This window comes from Phycodurus eques, chromosome 10 (assembly GCF_024500275.1).
Source record: "Phycodurus eques isolate BA_2022a chromosome 10, UOR_Pequ_1.1, whole genome shotgun sequence".
Taxonomy (NCBI): domain Eukaryota; kingdom Metazoa; phylum Chordata; class Actinopteri; order Syngnathiformes; family Syngnathidae; genus Phycodurus; species Phycodurus eques.
This window is the reverse complement of record NC_084534.1, coordinates 29,709,471-29,722,199: the sequence shown is the minus strand read 5'-3', so window position 1 is coordinate 29,722,199 and position 12,729 is coordinate 29,709,471. Positions and strand designations below refer to the sequence as shown.

General features: G+C 47.6%; 1 protein-coding gene across 1 annotated transcript in view; it reads left to right on the top strand.

Annotated features, from left to right (window-relative positions):
- LOC133409159 (E3 ubiquitin-protein ligase RNF123) overlaps positions 1–12,729 on the top strand; it is a 57,844-nt gene that overhangs the window by 881 nt on the left and 44,234 nt on the right. Inside the window, exons 2-6 of the mRNA XM_061688794.1 lie at positions 2,019–2,117; positions 4,778–4,862; positions 6,417–6,496; positions 10,959–11,056; positions 12,074–12,128. Of these exons, the coding sequence (XP_061544778.1) occupies positions 2,019–2,117; positions 4,778–4,862; positions 6,417–6,496; positions 10,959–11,056; positions 12,074–12,128 (417 nt within the window). The remainder of the gene's footprint in view (positions 1–2,018; positions 2,118–4,777; positions 4,863–6,416; positions 6,497–10,958; positions 11,057–12,073; positions 12,129–12,729) is intronic.

The window sequence follows — 12,729 nt, the reverse complement described above, 5'->3', positions numbered from 1 at the left end:
CTCAGCAACGTATTTGCAAGACTCAATGTTAATAGAAGGCTAAAGACAATTACAATAGGGGGATTTGATTTGATTTCATTTCATGATTCTTATAAAAGGCAATGATAAAAATAGTCCGAATACATACAGTCAGTGCTCGCACAAAGTAAAGACTGTCATGGCTACAGGGTAAAATTGGTAATGGTAATAGTCATTCATATAAGGTGTAATATACATATAAAGTCAAGTATACTGTTAAGAGTTGATGATTGTATATGTTTGTTTATTCCTGTAGCTCTTACGGTGCGTTCACATACAAGGAGATTGAATCAAGGTTGTGAGCCATCACTTTGAGAGACCAGCTTTTCAACGTTAGCTTTCGCGTTTCGTATGTTTTCGGCCCAGCTGAGGATCCGTCGCGTTGTGACAAGAGCCACAAGAAGCTCGCACGCATTCTTCCACCGAGACTCCAATCACGCAAACATCGCTCGCGCCGAAGCGGCACAAAAAGCGCTCAAGTCGGAGAAGGTTTAAGGTTTGGCTGTCAGCGCGTCACGATCTTTTTCATGTCCGTCTTTCGTCACGTTAGCCCGCGAGCTAGCCCGGGCCGGCCAGCTAGCCGCTAGCAGGCTAGCGCTAGCCGCAGCTTTTCATTTGGGGTCATTTTTGTGGCCGACTGTGTTCATTTGTGTGCCAAGAAATGTTTTGTGAACGCTCCGCCCACCTAATGGCGGCACAAAAGCTACAGCTCCCACGGCGTGTGACGTCATGGGTCAACTTCCATCTCGCATTTGAATAACACGACTAATAATAGGATTGCAGTTGACTTTCAGCGTCAGTCACCTCAGTGGTGATAGGTTAATTCGTCAGGGACCGTCAGAAAATGTGAAACTCAAGAGTGGAGCTGCTCTGTGCGCCAGTACACATTCAGCGATTTTTCAAATCTGAAAAGTTTGCTGAACTGACTGTTACGGAGCCCAAGCTTGAGGATAGAAATTGGTTTTGGTCGCGCTGTGTGTGTTGTGCTGCGGTATTGACACGCGGGGTGATTCTGTTCCACTGCCGATCTTGAATCCAGTCCTCCAAGACAGAAATCTCACCTGATCAAACAAAAACCAAGAAGATAAAGAAATATGTTTCCCGAGTGTTCCTGGAGGTCAGCGAAAAGAAAAGACTTTATATCGACTCGGGAAGCCACAAAATCCGACGTCGGGTAGGACGTGTTGGTTTTTGGTTTCCGGCCACTTCCTTGTTCGTCAGTCAGGTCGCTCGTCGATTGGCTACATTCCGTTTCACATCACAATTTGCCGAGACACGTGAAGCTTTTTGGTTCTAAATAGCGAACGCTTTTAATATTTCACATTGGCGAGAGCTGGACACGTTCGGGACCCTCTAATGGGGACACATGCATCCAGAAATCCACGTCTGGCGGGTTTGGGGCTTGCGAGCTTGTGGACGGCCCAAAAAGCGAGCGGGAGGATTTTGAAACGTTTTCTAAATTTAGCTGTCGGAAGATGGCCGACGAGCTGCCTGCGAGGAGGGAGGGGCTCGTCGCGGCGCTTTGTATTACAAACATGACACGCAAACAGGAGCTGATGAAACGTCAACATACGCGGCTAGCCGAGATGATGTCCGAGAGCCAGAAGCTGAGCTGCGTGGTGTTTGTTTCCAGACTCGGCGCCTGCCCCTCTCCTTCCGCCTGAGAAACCTCATCATCATATTCCATAATTGCCCCTGTATGCGCTTGTGATTTTGGAACAGAACCCGAGGAAAAAGTTGTTGTCGGGCGACGCGGAGGGTGGGATCTTGACACGATATCAAAATAGACCAAGTCACACGTCGCGAGCTACACAATGATCGGGTCACACCTCGTAGCCGAGCCCAGCTGGGTGGAAAATGGGAAATAGCGATATTATCACAATTCTCACCTTTGATCGGTGGGCTCTATCGTCGTGTCAAGTAACCGAGTGTAATAATGGGGTTTTGTGGAGCTAATTGCCAGCGATGATGCTGAGGGGGATTTTTGTGTTTCTTTGCAGCGGGCAGCATGAGCTCCAAAGGCGGCGGCGGCGGCGGCACCGCCTTGAGCCGCCGCAACTACGGACTGGCTTCAGATACAGACAAACCCAAATCCACCGGTAACGCACGTTCACGTCTTTGATTTCACAATAGAGGATCCGTTTCCACTTGTTGGGCCCATAATGATTGCTTATCTACGACAAATAATGTCTTTGTTCATCCATCCGTGCCAGCGATTCAGGATTGGTATTTTTCCCGCATCTGCTTCCAAAATGGATTCAATTGGGATTTCTCAGTTTTTGAGTTTGAGTAAATTTGCTAAATCTTCAATGTATATTTTTCACGTTGTCATTACGGAGTGTCGTGTGGAGAATATTGAGGACAACGATAGAAGTATTCTAGCGATGCACCGAAATGAAAATTCCTGACCAAAACTGAAAAACGCCAGGCCGAAACACAGAGATCAATCCATCAAACTTGATTTGCAAGCGCTTTTCATACTAAAATATCCAACCAAAGGTGTTAACATGAATTCAAATCTAAAAACAGGGCTCGAGACTGCAACCAAGATGCGGCCATTTTTTCAGCGATTTCATGCGGGCACACTTTGACGAGTGCAAGTTTGAACGCTCCCTTAACGCAGTCTCGCTATATAAAGACGTCGCTGTCTTTTCCTCTGCGTTTGTCAGTCTCCTCCACTCGCACGCTCTCCTTTCTGCAGATGGATAGAGCGCCGTCTCCTTATTATGAACCGCCAACGGGCCCCCTCGCCACGGTGAGAGCCAGCCTCGCGCGGCGACAAGGGCGCAGATGTTACTGCTACCCGTTCAGATTCATAATGACATGACATCGATCCGTCCCCTCCGTTATTTTAATCACCCCCTCTTCCTGAAGTCAAATCTCCAACTCGGCGAGGCAACCGAAACATACGAGCCCGACGTGCAACTCGCGCTGTCGGTTTCTGGCGTAAAACGCGACCTGCACAGTTCCGTGTCCCGTTGTCCGTTTGGAAGGCTGAGAAGCGCTGGGAGCGCTCAACCCTGGTCTTACGTGTCTGTCACGAGTTTGATCAATTCCGACTCTCGGTGGAAATTGTACACGACGTCGCCGCACCGTGTCAAGAATCTCAATACCCAACGCCGTAAAACATGACGTTTGCTCAACTTCAAACTAAATAACAATTGACACTGATATTTATCTCTACTTCGATAAAGAAGTCTTGTGGCATGTACTCAACACAAGCTGAATTGAAATACCTTCAGAATATCCGTGGAACTAGTTACATCATTTCTTTTTTTTTTTTTAACTTTGAGCCAACACCTATTTTTTTTACAGCGTGCGACCAGTGGCTAGGGTCCTAAAATGAGGTAGCCACCGCAGTGCCTGTTGTATTCTTCTGGGGGGAAAAAAGAAACGAGAAACAATTACAGCGGTTTTTTCTTGTATAAAATAGTTTTTTTGTGTGCGCGCAATCCTAATAATACGACTTCTGTTGTTTTAAAATGTGAATTTCATGTACAGTTTACATGATTTTTTATTTACATGCAAGTTTGCATTATTACAGTAAAAAAGATGTTTGTCTTTTGTTATTCGTGTGCGTTTATGTTACTAGTCGTTTGTTGAATGCATGGGTTATTTAAGATTTATGCTTGACATTTCTGGTTGATTGACGTCATGATCAAACCGCGAGCGTGTGCAATAAAGTTGACGTGAGCCCCTGTCGCTTCAACTGGATATTCAGCAAAGCTCGACAGCGCATTGCTTGTAAACAGTCCGTGATTCTTTATTACTCTGGCGTGTACGCACTCGCGCCCGCCGGTGGTTTGATTTTGATGAAAAAAGTGTTTCTGTCCGAAACCGAAAATGTGCTTTTGGATGAAATGTAGTATTCCCTTTTGGAATCGAATCTGTAACAAGTGAAGTGCTGCAAATCATTTCCGCAATCGCTGACGTGCGTGAATGACTTTATTGAGCCGTCCACGGTGACAGTTTGTGTGCCGCGTGACGTATTGTAAACTGAAATGTCGAAGAAAGCAAAGGTTTTCGTCCGTTGCCATTTGTGCAGCACGCACGCACTGAGGATGTGAATTTATGTATAAATTGAGACGAGGTCGTCTTCTTGATCTCAGTATGCAGCGCCGCCTTGAGATACGAGTGATCCCACTCAGGAGGTTTATGAGATATGAGCCCTCATTCTTTTTTGCTTTGACTTGCGAGCTCAAACTTGAGATACAAGCGCTGCGTGGTGGCAGTGAGTTTGTCAGTTCTGCAAATCGAGAAAAATTAATCAAACAAGAGGCTTCGAGCTGTAGTTTACTCGAAATCTAAACAGAGAACAAAGAAAATTACAACAAAAGTCCGCTCGCTTAATGCTAAGATACAATGTAAAGAACCATGGACATGCTTACGGTTAGCATGGTGGAACAACACACGTATACAGGCATATATTCTTCGTCCTCTACGAAAACCGACAAATATAAAAACTTACTGAGTAGTAGTAGAAGTCTACTTCATTTGTGCCTGCATCCCTTTGTTATACAGTAGGGCCTCCTGGTGGCCAGCAGCACAATGAAATGAATTGCAGCATGAAATCATCATGCACAAACTGTTTCATGTTTTAAATGCTACTTAATGCTGCTATTACTATGTTTTTATAAAGTACAATAATATTGACTGCAATTTTTCCCTATTAAAACACAAAAATGTGTGTTTGGGAGGGTCGGGGGCGCTTTTGTAATGATTCCACGTCGGCGCTGCTTGTGTTTGTTTGTCTTGTTAGGCATCGTGAATGAGAAGCTGCTCGGCGACTATTTGCATCACGTGTTTCCTTCTGCCAATCAGACGCCTGCTCCCGCCTACCTCAGGTACTGACATCACGTGTTCCCCTTCCACCAATCGGACGCCTGCTCCGGCCTCCCTCGGGTAGCAGCGTCGCTCTGTCCGCTGACTTCTCGACTTTGCGCTTCTTCAAAACGACGACAAAACAGCGACACGAGCGCAGTAAACGAATTCAACGAATATTCCGGACTTTGTGTCCCTCTTCATCATGTGAACCCGAAATGAGAACAAAAAAAAAAAACCCAGTAGGGGTGTCCCGATCCGATTTTTGACATTGGAAATCGGTCCGACGTCAGCAAAAAAAAAACAAGGATCGGCTCGGACTGGTCTTCTGCAAGCGGTCCGTTCCACGCGCCGCTCCATCGCTTCTATCCTGTAGCGCCCACGTGATCACAACAACAGCTTGCTAACATGGTAGCAAGCAGTAAGAGTGTATGTTGGTGGCTTAAAGTCGTTTATTGGCACTCCAGTTAAAGTTCACTGCAAAACTACACTCGCATAACAAAAGAATTACACCTGATGTTTAAATACATCGCTGTCTGAGTTTTTTTCGTCATCTTTGTTCAGAAAAATCGCTAGCTCCAAGCTAACAACAATGATTGAAAAACACCATTGACGAGCGAAAAAAAATTAGCGTTGTACTCGTGGCACTTATATCTCTCAAAATAACAAATATTGGTACAAAGACGCTGTATAAAAACATACAAGCAGGCAACGATTGTCAATAAAACTAAACCAGTTGCATCAAGAAGTTCCAAAGTGTCTTGCCGCACTTGTGGAGAAAGCAAATGATGTTCCCACCGCATACTGACAGTAAAAAAGAATTTATCTTGAATTAGTTTGCACTTTAAAAGTGTAATTTGTATTTATTATGAGATTATTTTTGTTTTCTAATTCATTTTTTATTGAATCTATTCAAATGTAGAATATGCTTATGTTTAAGTTAAGCAGTACATATGTTGCAATTTAAAGATATAGTTTTGTTTCGGGTTTTATTGAATTTGTTTTTCAGGATTTCCTAATTATTTTAATGTATTTTATTCAATTTTAGTACATTCCTTTGACTTTATGTAGCCCATTAGTTGACTATCTTGGAAAAATACTTAATTTGTAGCATTCTGGCTTTTGATCCTGACCTAAGTCTTTGTTCTTGGAAAGATGACCTTTTTGTCTTGAAAAAAAGTTTGATTCTCACTGAATTTATTGTAACATTCCAACTTTCTTCCTGGCAAAACTGCTGCGTTTTAATCGATTTGCCAGTCAGGGCTCCACGTTGTGGTCGTGTTGGATTGGCATCGGGTCGTCGGGGGTGCTTGGAAACATACCGAGAAAGTTCCAGACCCCCTGGAAACGTTGGTAGAGTACGCTCAGCTGCCGCGCTTCGTCTTACCAACACTTCTATTCATAGACAAGTACACACACGCGGAGTGGTGTGCTTGCCGTGTTTTTTTTGGAAGCGGGACCCCCGCTTGCTTGGCATGTTGAGTTTGTCGTGTGCTTTGCAGGCTAACAAGATGAACATGCTAATAAAGTTGTTGTTGTTGTTCCTTCTTGGCCCGCTCGCTCTTGCTGGCATTCAGGAAGCCTTTGACGTTCCAGGATCTCGACGCTCACCTGCAAACTCTGTTGTCCGAAGGAGAACCCGCTGACGATGGCCCAGGTACGCTCTTTTCAAAGAAAGCTTGTAAAGCGAAACAATTGCTTTTTAAAACAGTTTTTTTGTGATCAAAAACATCGAAAGAATGTTGCTTTATAACAACAGCCCGACTGCTCTAGATGTTTGGCACCGGGGGCTAAAAAAAAAAAAAGCTGATATTCAATATATCGGCCGATAACTGATATATCGTCAATATAAGAAAATGGATATACACTGGACATATGTTGCATATGAATACAAATCCTTATAATACCTACGTTTTTGTTTGAGAGCTCCGCCTTTCGGCTTAGCTCCTTCTTTACCACAACGGACCGATACAAAGTCCGCATCACTGCAGACGCCGCACCGATCCGTCTGTCGATCACCCGTTCCATTCTTCCCTCACTCGTGAACAAGACCCCGAGATACTTGAACTCCTCCACTCGGGGCAGGATCTCATCACCGACCCGGAGAGGGCACGCCGCCTTTTTCCGACCGAGGACCACGGTCTCAGATTTGGAGTTGCCGATTCTCATCCCGGCCGCTTCACACACTGTTGCGAACTGCTCCCGTGAGAGTTGGAGCTCACGGCTTGATGAAGCCAACAGAACCACATCATCAGCAAAAAGCAGAGATGCAATACTGAGGCCACCAAACCGGACCCCCTCTACGCCTCGGCTGCGCCTAGAAAGTCTGTCCATCAAAGTTATGAACAGAATCGCCGACAAAGGGCAGCCTTGGCGGAGTCCAACCCTCACCGGGAACGAGTCCGACTTACTGCCGGATATGCGGACCAAACTCTGACTCCGGTCGTACGGGGACCGAACAGCCCGTATCAGGGGGTTCGTACCCCATAATCCCGAAGCACCCTCCACAGGACTCCCCGAGGGACACGGTCGAACGCCTTCTCCAAGTCCACAAAACACATGTAGACTGGTTGGGCGAACTCCCACGCACCCTCGAGGACCCTGCCGAGGGTGTAGAGCTGGTCCACTGTTCCACGGCCAGGACGAAAACCACACTGCTCCTCCTGAATCTGAGATTCGACTTCCCGACGGACCCTCCTCTCCAGCACCCCTGAATAGACCTTACCAGGGAGGCTGAGCAGTGTGATCCCCCTGTAGTTGGAACACACCCTCCAGTCCCCCTGCTTAAAAAGAGGAACCACCACGCCAGTCTGCCAATCCAGAGGCACTGTCCCCGATGTCCACGCGATGTTGCAGAGGCGTGTCAACCAGGCCAGCCCCACAACATCCAGAGCCTTTAGGAACTCCGGGCGAATCTCATCCACCCCCGGGGCCCTGCCACCGAGGAGCTTTTTAACTACCTCGGTGACCTCAACCCCAGAGATAGGAGAGCCCGCCTCAGAGAAGCCACACTCTGCTTCCTCATGGGAAGGCGTGTCGGTGGAATTGAGGAGGTCTTCGAAGTATTCTCCCCACCGACTCACAACGTCCCGAGTCGAGGTCAGCAGCGCCCCATCCCCGCTATACACAGTGTTGGTGGTGCACTGCTTTCCTCTCCTGAGATGTCGGATGGTGGACCAGAATTTCCGTGAAGCCGTCCGGAAGTCTTTCGCCGTGGCCTCACCGAACTCCTCCCATACCCGAGTTTTTGCTTCCGGTACCCATCAGCTGCCTCAGGAGTCCCGCAGGCCAAAAAGGTCCAATAGGACTCCTTCTTCAGCTTGACGGCATCCCTCACCGTTGGTGTCCACCGACGCGTTCGGGGATTGCCGCCACGACAGGCACCGACCACCTTACGGCCACAGCTCCGGTCGGCCGCCTCAGCAATGGAGGTGTGGAACACGGTCCACTCGGACTCGATGTCCCCCGCCTCCCCCGGAACATGAGCAAAGTTCTGTCGGAGGTGGGAGTTGAAACTCCTTCTGACAGGGGATTCCGCCAGACGTTCCCAGCGGACCCTCACTATACGTTTGGGCCCGCCACGTCGGACCGACATCTTCCCCCACCATCGGGGCCAACTCACCACCAGGTGGTGATCGGTTGACAGCTCCGCCCCTCTCTTCACCAGAGTGTCCGAGACATGCGGCCGCAAGTCCGATGACACGACCACAAAGTCGATCATCGGACTGCGACCTAGGGTGTCCTGGTGCCAAGTGCACGTGTGGACACCGTTATGCTTGAACACGGTGTTCGTTATGGACAATCCGTGACGAGCACAGAAGTCCAATAACAGAAGACCGCTCGGGTTCTGATCGGGGGGGCCGTTCCTCCCAATCACGCCCTTCCAGGTCTCACTGTCATTGCCCACGTGAGCATTGAAGTCCCCCAGCAGAACGACGGAGTCCCCAGCGGGAGCGCTCTCCAGCACCCCCTCCGAGGACTCCAAAAAGGGTGGGTACTCTGAACTGCTGTTTGGTGCATAGGCACAAACAACAGTCAGGACCCGTCCCCCCCACCCGAAGGCGGAGGGAGGCTACCCTCTCGTCCACCGGGGTGAACCCCGACGTACGGGCGCCGAGCCGGGGGACCAATAGCTATACTCGCACCTGCTCGGCGCCTCTCACCGTGGGCGACTCCAGAGCGGAAGAGAGTCCGACCCCTCTCGAGAGGACCGGTACCGGAGCCCGAGCCGTGCGTGGAGGCGAGTCCGACTATTTCTTGTCGGAACTTCTCGACCTCGCACACCGGCTCGGGCTCCCTCCCTGCCAGAGAGGTGACGTTCCACGTCCCTAGAGCCAGCTTCTGTAGCCGGGGATCGGATCGCCGAGGTCCCTCGCCTTCGGCCGCCGCCCGGCTCGCACTGCACCCGACCCCTATGGTCTGGTAAAGCATTTCACATGAAGAATGCAGTTATTGCAAGTGAGGGTTATGCCACCAAATATTAAATACTTGAAGTTGATTTCATCATGTCTGTTCCAATACTTTTGCTCACGTGAAACATCTGGCGTCAAACTAAAGGTGTTCTGTCTTGAGTTTTTTTTCAACCCATCTTGATTTAAATACCATGAAATGAAAGCTGGAATTCTGAACTTTTGTCTCATATTCATCTTTTGATCGGAAACCCAAATGTCTTCAGTATACAACAAAAGCAAAGGAATTGACCTCGCCCTTCCGATACTTTTGGAGGGGACAGTATGTACTCGCTGTTTTTAAATCAGATGTCATACATTTTAATATCAGTTATTTTTTTGTATTTATTGTATGAATGTTGTTGTTATGTACTGTATAATTTCTACTGCCTCTTGGCTTTTGAAAGAGAGAGTTTATCTCTCAATCTCTCTCTCTTTTACTTGATGAAATCTAAAATAAGGCCTGCCCTCGAGTTGCTCGACTGGGATGAGAAACCTTCACCTGTCAATTAAATGATGCTGAAAAATCAACTACTGCCTGAATATTGATCATGTGTGCTGCTGTGCTTGTGGTTTATAAACAGTCAACTTTCCCGTGTGTGTGTGATTGACTAGCACCGGGATTTCGTACTTTGGAAGCTCTTCGCCAACGCGCGCACACGGACATACGTAGGGTGGGCCTTAAGTCTTAAACCACTCGTCTACGGACGCAGAATCAATATGCTTCACTCCTCCCTAATTTTCCGGTGTCAGAGACGCGGGACGCACATCAAAGGAGAACCCTGCAAGTGCGTTGCCGGCGGAGAGCAAGGGAGGCGACGGGCCGGTCGAAATACGCAATCCTATTGGTTGACGTCAAGGTGCGCTGTCGGAGAGTTGTCGTTGATGTGTTGCGCTACACGGAAGATATCCCCAAAAAATCCAACATGCTGGTTAAAACATCCATCCGTTTCCTGTGCAGCTTTGTCCTTAGCCTATCCCAGCTGACTCCGGGCGAGAGGGGGGTACACCCCGAACTGGTCAACAGCCAATCGCAGGGCACATAGAAACAAACAACCGTTCGCGCGCACATTCGCACTTCAGGGCAATTTAGACACTTCAATCAACCTAGCATGCATGTTTTTGGGATGTGGGAGGAAACCGGAGTGCCCGGAGAAAAGCCACCCAGGCACGGGGGACAACATGCAAACTCCGCACCGGCGGGGCCGGGATTTGAACCCCGGTTCTCAGAACTGTGAAGCAGATGTGCTAACCAGTCGCTCACCGTGCCGCCCTGGTTAAAACACGTACTTAAAAATGAAACGTAAAAACCTGCAGATTTTTAACGGATTTGTGGGAAAAACAGGAAAGGAAAGTTGGTTTTTAATACTCTTTGTGTTTTGTTTTATACACACTTTTTGTGCTTAAATGGCAGAAGCTAATGTTTTGGAGAACTTCTTGTTGTCAGAGATATAAAAAATGGTTGCCTTTTTAACTCTTTTTGTGGTCAAAAAAAAAATGCTCCTTTTTACCTGACCTTGTGGTCAAACGTAACTTGTTACCCTGTTTTCGTGATTGGAAGGATACCTGTGATCATGTGATGTAAGTGTAACTGTAGCGACCCCCCGCTGTGGCCCGTAGACATCAACATTGAGCTAAAAGCCGCCAAATCTTTCCCGCCTTGTCCTTCAGACCACGAGGTCGAAGGTCGTCTGGGTCCTCAGTCGGTGGTCCTGGACCATACCAGCGGCTTCGAGGGGCTTCTGTTCGTGGACGACGACCTGCTGGGGGTAGGAAGACGCTTTTCTTCATGATGTTTTCATGATTTTGCATTTTGTCTCAATAAGACGTGTGCGGCATGTTTTGCTCAAAAGAAGCCAAAGGTTAAGAATTCCAGACACATTTTGACATCCTATTCGTTACCGTGGTGAAATTGGCTCCATTTAGGGCGACAACAACATTAGTATAATAGATTAGCATCAGAAGCTAATGCTGCTGACGGTTAGCTTTGCGAACAGTGCAGGTCTGCTTACCTCTTGGCTTTGACATGCTTGGGCTAAAGCGGTTCTTTGGTTCTGGAACTCGGTCCAGCTTACCAGCCGAGTAATTGGCCGAGCACCTCACCTGGAGGTGCTTACAATGTTAATGAGCCCCGCCCACTGTTACGTCACAATCTGGCACATTTGGGAACTGCTCCCTGGGAGACCCGATTCCACAAATTGACAACAAAAATGATGTTCTGTTATGTTCTGGGTCAAATTGACCCATTAAATTCATCCATACCGCTTCTCCACACGCGGGTCGCGGGCGTGCCGGGGCCTATCCCGTCTGACTGTGGGAGAGGCGGGGTACACCCTGAACCGGTCGCCAGCCAATCGCAAGGCACACACATAGATGGAAAAACAAACGTTTGCACTCGCATTTACACCTACGGCAAATGTAGTGTCTTCAATCAACCTCGCAGGCATGTCTTCAGGATGTGGGAGGTACCCGGAGAAAAGCCACACAGGCACGGGAAGAACATGCAAACTCCACACAGGCCAGGACGGATTCGAACCCGGGTCCCATTCAATTCCTTTAGATATACGAAAAGACACCAAAAAGGGCACTAAAGTTGTTGTTTTTCCATTTTAAATCCACTCCAATAAACCAAACCGTTGCATTTTGGCGTGTTGAATGGGTCAATTTGACCCGCAACATAACGGGAGGCTTCATTTGCCACTTGATGGCTGGGCGACGGGCACTCGGGACTGACTCACTGACAACATTTCTCGCCACCACTTGAAAATCATCTTTCGTCCCTTCAGGTGATCGGCCACAGCAACTTCAGCTCCATCCGAGCCACCACTTGCGTGTACAAAGGTAAGCGAACGCATCGCGCCCGACGCACTTGCCCTCCACGGTGTCGTCTTCACACAAGTGGTGCTGATTGCCCCAAAAGGTTGACACTTTTTTGCTCAAAAGGTGGTTTAATAAGCATTTTGTGACCAAAAAGATTTTTTTTCGAAGCAAACTTTTTCTCATTAAAAAGTACACTTTTTGTGGTCGATGGATCCAACGGTCCATTTTAACACTGTTTGTGATCAAAGTTTTGTGACCTAAAGCTGCTTCGGAACACCGGTTTTTGTAATATAAAAGTTTAGGTTTTTTTTTTAAACCAACTTTTTCTCATCAAAAGTTGCGTTTGTACATTTTTTTGTGGTCCAAAGATTAAAAGTTGCTTTTTAAGACTTTGTGATAAAAAAGATATGAACTAATGTAACTTTTTGTGACCCGTAGTTTCCCCGTAACACCTGAATAAAATTTGCCCTTTGACACTTTTGTGATCTGAAGTTGCTCTGTCACACACTTTGTGATCCAGAAGTATTTTTGACAAACTCTTTTTGTGACACAAAAGGCTTTTTAACACACTTGAAATGTGATGATGCAGCATTTTTGTTTCCTTTTGACACTTTCTGTGATG